Below are 8,169 nucleotides of genomic sequence, written 5' to 3' on the forward strand. Positions count from 1 at the left end.
AGAATAATATATCAATTAATGCCGAGTTTGTTAACAAATGTACTCTTGGAAGCGCAATCACTAAAAAGGAGCATAATTCAGATACAGGCCAATGGGCAATAGCTAAGAGTGTATACGGTAAATACCGGATATAGCGTAAACCGATTAAATGAGGGCCGAGGGAAAGAAGAGAGGAACGTGCCCGATGACATTCGAGCTGAACCGGAGGGGCGCCTAGACCGGAGCTGAGCAAGAAGACCATTTGGTCCACCTCCTTTAGCAGTTGGTCCGCATAGCCGTCGATCCGTATGGCCGTTGTTCGGATTAGCAGTTGGTCCGCATAGCCGTTGATCCGGTGTAGCCGTTGGACCGTGTGGTCGTTGGTCCGGTACAGCCGTTGCCCGTGAGCCACGCGTCAGTAGCGTCCTGCCATGGGCAGTCACCAACCATGCGTGTGTCAGACGGCGCCGTCAGTCTAATCCCACCAAATCCGTTCAGAGCTGTCCTCGTTATTATTATTTTATTTAGTTCACTGTACGAAGCCCCACAAGACTATAAATATGGGGCACCCCCCTCCTTTGAGGAGGTTGGCTCCATTTACCTTTCAAGAACATTTGTAAGAAAAGAATCTCACATATCTATTCTCCTTCTCATTCATTCGATCAAGGCCGTTTGCAAGAGAGAATTATTGCTAATAATATAGTTCATTGCTCATAACGTTTACATCTTTGGCTGCCATCCGCGGTGAGCTTTCAAATCTATATTTTCTTTAGCCTACATACGTCAAGAACAAAGCACATATCCTATACCCATTCACAAATTCAATTGGTTATCCGATACCGGGGTAAACAAAGAGGTCATTATTCAAATTATATTCTGTCGAGTTTAAATCACGAACTCTTGATCACTATTGTTGTCCAATTGAAAGTAAATTATTTATTTCCCTGCTTACTAGGTTATAGATGGAGTATATTTTAAGTCCGGATAAAGATATAGGAGTAATATATATGTATTGAAATTGTATGTCCCTTTTTTAATGTCACGTCCCAAACAGACGTGAGTGGCACCCACACTAGTTTTATAGTGGGCGAACCAATCCCTTAACCCATTATTAAGCCAATTCCAATTACTTAAGTCAATTATAAAACATTACTCACGAATAAATGATAAAACAATCTAACAATAATATAAATAAATAACCAGTGCGGAAATCTAGCTACTACATCCCCAAAATCTGAAAGTCACCGTACAAGGACTCTAACCAACAATGTCTAAAGAGAACAAATGCTGTCTAAAAATAACATAATGTCTGGGATGAAAGATAGACATCTGAATAAAGAAAGATCTTCAGGCGGCATGGCACAGATAGGAGCTCACCCTCTGATCTTGGTAACGAATAACCTCAACTAGATGCGAGGTCTGGAAGACGTCTCTGGCTCAAAATCTGCACTCACAAAAAAAGTGCAGCAAGTGTAGGTCAATACAAACAACACGTACTGGTAGGTATCATAGGTCGACTAAGTTAGTATCATGCATACCCACATAAAATCAATGGAATAGGCAGACAGGCACAACAAACATGAATCATAATAAATATCCTCAAATAATCCGCTTTCAGAATCAATCCCCACTTATCAACAATGAAACTCCAATGCTGAATCCCAAAGTAATAAAATAAACACTAAAGTTTCCAGCTCTATCACATATTTGTACACACATACTAAATGGTATTGTTTTCCCCAAATAGCCATGACCTGCAGGGGATCGATGGTGTCCATGTACCACTCATTCCGGAACGAACCTCGGATCACGAGCTCATAACTAGGCTACATTGTCACCCTCTGTCAAATGTGCCGTAGGAGATGTATATGTTCCATCTCAATTATCATCAATAAATGCCTCATAATCACATCATAAGAATAGCTCAAATACACGTGTCAAGTCAACACCAATGAAGTATAATCAAATAACACAAGCTACAATAAGACTCACAAATAATCTGCTCAATAATAATATAATATGTGGCTATCTCAATTCATCTCTGAAGAGTATATATGAACACCTCCCTTTTCAACAGTCTCAAGAATACAATTCAAGGATATCAGCCTCAACAATGGAGAATCACTTCACACAATTAAATCATACAATTAACAACGAACACCAAACTGCAAGTCCAAAGACCTAGACATGCTTTCTCCCATAAATTCTACGACACATACAATCAACTAATCAAAGCTTAACTCAAGTAAACCGTAACCTACCTCAAGGCAGATTTGAGCAATGGAATCACTTTGCAACAACCTTTCCCTTTCGCAATGCCTCAGAATGTTCAAAGTCTAGAAATCATAATATTACGTAAGTAATGGAGTATTAACTCAATTTATGGGTTCTATAATCCGTTCAACCTTACAATTCTGGTTTTAGCTAAAGTTCCCCTTTTTTATTGGAACCCTAGGTCTCAACAAACAAATTCCTATTATTGAATATCCAGTTATCATGCTAAGAAGTGATAATCTCTACTTTTAGATGATTAAACAACATTAAACAACAATAAACAATAACCCGTCAATATTCTAGGGTTTTCTTGGTATTTGTGTTCTACCCTTCAATTCCCATTAAGGGTCTTTTGATTGAAACAAGAATCTAATATGAACGTTATATGAAGAAATTTAGTGATTAAGGCTTACCTTTGATGGAGAATAGTGCCCTAGCCTTAGAAAGTCGCCTATATGCTCTTGGGAACTGTTTTGGGGATTATGAGAAATGTGGGCACGAAATAACTACTTAACTCGTCATTAAACTTAAGTATCCTTCGTTGCAGCAACCACGGTTTCGCTGCAACGAAATATGCTCTTCGCTGCAACGAACCCTGGGAAAATCCCACCCTTCGTTGCAGCAAACCCCTTTTTCACTGCAATGATCTCGCTGTAACGAAGAACCCTCGTTGCAGCGAGGCCTTTTTGACCAGTGAGCTCAAAATTTCACAACTTTTTGTACTTAGTCTCTTAAAATCATTCTAAGGCCCTATGAACACAAGCCACTAACAAACCAAGTTAAAAACACATCACAGAGTCACTTATAAGTCACAAAACACAACATACAACATGACCAAATTATTTAGGTCCGCTCATTTCTAACCTCGAGAAAGTACTAGCAAAGATAGAATGGTCAAAACACGAAGAACGACCAAGCGGGTCGTTACATTTAATATGCACACCATATGCACATGACAGTTCCTGGAGTATCCAAGTAAAGGGGTTACAATACATAGATACTTTGAAATTCTCTCTGCCGTTTACAATATACGCACACCATATGCACAAGACATTTCATAGAGTATTTTATAATATAATGATGCTATAGAAGGAAAAAAAAATTAAAAAAATAAACACTTGAAAGAAAAGGAATTTGTTCAAGACACATTTTAAATAAGTCACTAGTGATGGTTAAAAAGTCGGCATCTAAAGGAAACTTGTGGAAATTGAAGATATGATTGGTGCACTTGCCCAAAACACACTTTGCCACATTGATAGATATTCAGAAGCTTTATTTAGAAGCTACGAACCACTACTAAAAGCTTACTTTTAGTCATTGTGTACTGGAATGGTTTAAAATCTCTAAACGTATCCAAGTATGAAGTATGATTCTTTCTTTAGAATTACGAAAAACAATTTCTGATATTGTTCTAGAAGGGTATGATGATCTTGCGTTTTGAAATAGCGTAATCTCATTAAAAGCACTTATTATGTAATTACCAACACTTAATTTCCGAATCCGCAACTTAAATAGCACAAAAAAAAAAAAAAGTTGAACCAAACTAAGATTAAAAAAAAAAAAAAACGAGAAATAGTATTCGCGCACGAATTTCGTGCGTGAAAATCTTCAAAAACACGGTTTTGGCCTTTCACGCACAAATTTTGTGCGTGAATGGGGTCATCATCAAAAAAAAAGGAATATTAGTAGTCACATGCACTTTTGTGCGTTAATGTTGGGGCCTCTTTTTTTTTTTTTTTTTTTGCGTTACGCTTTTCCAATCACGTTTTTTTCAAATACTTTGGGCAAAGATTAGTCATGTTTTAAAATCCCAAAATATCAATATTTTATATAAAACTTAATATCTTTTTTTGCGTACATAATGTCGGCTCATTACATGAAGTCCACCTAAACGTTTGGATCGTCGTTTAGGGGTTCAAAAGTGCCCGAAGCAAGTTTTGAAACTTGTAATATTTATAGGGTTTTGATTTAAGTGTTTTATTATATTTGAATGTACAAATTTAAATATTTGATTTAATAATAATTCATCCAATACGAGAGGTCTATACTAATTAAAAAATAATTCATTCCATTTAATTACAATACTAATTCAAAGCAATACAATAATAAATTACAACAACTTTCTGTGCGTGAAAGTGTAACAACTTACAACTAAACCCTAAAATACGTAAATGAAAGTGCAACAACTTACACCTAAACCTTAAAATCTGTGCGTGAAAGTGGAAAAATATATTTTACCCTTTCACGCACAGATTTTGTGTGTACCTAATCTGTGCCTGAAAGTGAAAAAATTATATTTTACCCTTTCACGCACAAAATCTGTGCGTGAAAGTGTAAAATATATTTTTCCGCTTTCACGCACAGATTTTAAGGTTTAGGTGTACTACTTATTATTGTATTGCTTTGAATTAGGATTGTAATCAAATGGAATGAATTATTTTTTAATTAGTATAGACCTCTCGTATTGGATGAATTATTATTAAATCAAATATTTAAATTTGTACATTCAAATATAATAAAACACTTAAATCAAAACCCTATAAATATTACAAGTTTCAAAACTTGCTTGAGCACTTTAGAACCCCTAAAACGACGATCCAAACGTTTAGGCGACTTCACAAATGAATACATTATTGTACGCAAAAAAGATATTAAGTTTTATATAAAATATTGATATTTTGGGATTTTAAAACATGACTAATCTTTCGCAAAGTATGAAAAAAAAAAAAAAAACGTGATTGGAAAGGTAACGCAAAAAAAAAAAAAAAAAGAGGCCCCAACATTAACGCACAAAAGTCATACGTGACTACTAATATTCCTTTTTTTTTTTGGATGACCCCATTCACGCACAAAATTTGTGCGTGAAAAACTTGCGTGTTTTGCGATTTGTCCTTTCACCCACGAAATTCGTGCGTGAATACTATTTCTGTTTTTTTTTTTTTTTTGTACTAGTTTGGTTCAACTTTTTTTTTTTTGTGCTATTTAAGTTGCGGATTCCTTAATTTCCCTTCCTCAATTGCGTTTGTTATCTTCATTTCACTTAGGAGCGGTTTGAAAAGTCATCTTATGATTGAATTTGAGTGTAATTAAGTTTTACACAATTTAATATGTTTTGCCTGACCAAGTAATAACTTGATCGGCATGGAATTAAGTGTAATTGAAGGAAATGATTAAACTGTAATTCTCAAAGGGAACAAAGAAATGGTGGTTGACTTTTCAAATTCTTTCTTTTTAATTTTTAACATTTCTTATATACACATTAAATTTCATTTTCATCAGAAAGAAGCTTAGTTATATTTGTATAATTAGCTTTATTTCAAATAAAAAATTATCAAGCTATATAATTACACTTGTGCAACCAAGCATGACATTAGGAATCACACTATGTTTAACTATGACAAACAAATGGGTATTGTAATTACGTAATTACATATCCAAATAGTTAAATTGTGGTTTCCAGACAAGGCCTTAATTGATTATTTAACCCTTTTTATTTATCTGTCTATTTTTGAAAGATTAAAATAGACATGTTTGATTGTGATCCTTGAAGCGTAGCTAGTTAGTCTTCCGTTTCTTGTTTTTCCCCTAAGCTCTTTAAAGACTTCCCACTCCTATAATTTTCCAATTTTCTTGGAGTGACTTCTTGCTTGTCCTGTTCTTGGATACCGTAAATTTAGCGGATAAACATGTAACAAATGTCAATGAATTCAAATTCCACTTGAATTCAATGCCTACCAAAAGCAAAGTTTTGTTGGTTCTTCAACCCCCTCTGTGTGAAAAAGATACTCATTTATTAACATCTTCCCTAACCCCCACTGTTAATGTTCAAAAGTGGTTTATACTCCCGTACAGAACAATCCAATCTACCACCATCCAACTTATATCAGTCAATGTAAATTTAAAGATTAAATTCCACGTGGCGACCAACCTAATTTGGCAAGTAATTGTAGTCCTCCAGCCTACTCAAGCTGCCGTATGGCCACAGCCATTTCGCCACGTTGTAGATCCCGTTAATTCAAACTCTATATAGTAAGGGAAAAGAGAGAGGCCACCTAAGCTCTACCCAACTAATTTGAAATTCTAGAAATTCACCTTATATTATAGGAGTATATATACTCTGTTTGCAGATTCGAACAAACCAAAAACAGAACACTTTCGAAAATTCTTACACTTCTTAGTTCTTACAAATTCTTCTTCTTCTTCTTCTTCTTCTTCTTCTTTTATTGTATGGATTGGACCAGAGGCCATACTATAGGCCACGGCTCATCTGCCGCAGTATCCGTTGCCAAGTCACGTTTCTACGATGATGTTTTTGCTGTCAAATCAGTGGAGCTATCCCAGTCGCACTTCTTGCAAAAAGAGCAAACAATTCTGTCCAAATTGAGGTCACCTTACATAGTTACCTACAAGGGGTACGATGTTACCAAAGAGAACAATAAACTCATGTTCAATCTAATGATGGATTACATGTCCGATGGGACACTTTCCGATGAAATTAGGAAACAGGGTGGTCGGATCAAAGAGCCACTGATCGGGTATTATACCAAGCAAATTGTACAAGGATTAGAGTACCTACATACAAGGGGCATAGTACACTGTGACATTAAGGGACAGAACATTTTGTTAGGTAAAACTGGTGTCAAAATTGCTGACTTTGGTTGTGCTAAGTGTGATGATCCGGCAGAGCAAGATTGTGGTGCGGTTGCTTCTACCTCCGAGCCAATTGGTGGAACGCCGATGTTCATGGCACCAGAGGTGGCGCGTGGGGAAGAACAAAGGTGTCCAGCTGATATTTGGGCATTGGGATGTACTATTATTGAAATGGTAACCGGTGGATCCCCGTGGACTAATGTGACAAATGCAGCCTCATTGCTTTACAAAATTGCATTTTCAGGGCAATCCCCTGAAATTCCAAAGTTTCTGTCTTTACAAGCAAAGGATTTCTTAAGCAAATGCTTGAGAAGAGATCCAAGGGAAAGATGGACGGCTAAAGAGCTCCTCAAACATCCATTTCTTGAAGAAGCCCATTCGATTTTGATGGCAAATCAAGATTTTGTTACAGGCTCTCCAACAAGCATTCTTGATCAAGACATTTGGAATTCGGTTGAGGAATCGGAAACTATGGAATATTCAATACAAACAGTAAATTCAATGGACTCTCCACTGCAAAGGGTAACAGAATTGGGTTCGAATTCAGGAGAATTGAATTGGAGATGGAATGATGATGAGAGATGGATCACAGTTAGAAGCAGTAAATAACTCATGGAACAATGACTTTTGCTGTAAATTTTGTAGTAGACAATAGTGTACAGATCCATTAATTCCTACAAGATATTAAAAAAAATTCTGTTATCTCTTGCGAACTGTCGAGAAATTAAAATGTTGATATTTAAACATCTAAGTGGCATTTGTCAGTTTGCTAAGTTTGTAAGAGGACAACGTGTTAATACTTAACACCACATGGCATAAAGTTAGCATAAGGAATATTCCCGCCAAGTCGAAAACCACCCTTGAGACCGTAGTAGCGGACCAACAATATTGGGTTTCACAGTATCAATGAAATAATGTTACTGAGATCTTTGCAATCGGTTAAAAAGTGAGGCTAAAAGAAAATTTGGAGATGGTCATGACTACTACTGGTAAAAGGACTGATATAAACTTTAAAATTTAGTGGTTTAAAGAATTTACACATCGAAAAAGAGAAGAGATTAAGGAAAGAGATAAAACCTAAGATAGAAAGTAGACAAAGAAAGATGCAACTAAATGGTATGTGGACATGATTTCTTACTACCAAGTCTTGTCTACCAATTGGTTTAGGCACCTAACCTAATGCAGTTACACCACTTACACGTTCATAAAAATTGAAAGTTAGTGTTAGTTCAGGCAAGAAAAGCAAACACTTGATAAGTCTGATAG

General features: G+C 36.0%; 1 protein-coding gene across 1 annotated transcript; it reads left to right on the plus strand.

Annotated features, from left to right (window-relative positions):
* Positions 1-6,300: 6,300 nt before the first annotated feature.
* Positions 6,301-7,676, plus strand: LOC132037170 (mitogen-activated protein kinase kinase kinase 18-like). Its single transcript, XM_059427639.1, has one exon. The coding sequence runs from the start codon at positions 6,481-6,483 to the stop codon at positions 7,510-7,512; it is 1,032 nt and encodes a 343-aa protein (XP_059283622.1). The 5' UTR covers positions 6,301-6,480; the 3' UTR covers positions 7,513-7,676.
* The last annotated feature ends 493 nt before the right edge of the window (positions 7,677-8,169 follow it).

Source organism: Lycium ferocissimum, chromosome 11, assembly GCF_029784015.1.
Source record: "Lycium ferocissimum isolate CSIRO_LF1 chromosome 11, AGI_CSIRO_Lferr_CH_V1, whole genome shotgun sequence".
Classification (NCBI taxonomy): Eukaryota; Viridiplantae; Streptophyta; class Magnoliopsida; order Solanales; family Solanaceae; genus Lycium; species Lycium ferocissimum.

Coding starts and splice junctions, on each gene's coding strand:
- LOC132037170 (XM_059427639.1), top strand. CDS start 6,481: ATGGATTGGACCAGAGGCCATACTATAGGCCACGGCTCATCTGCCGCA.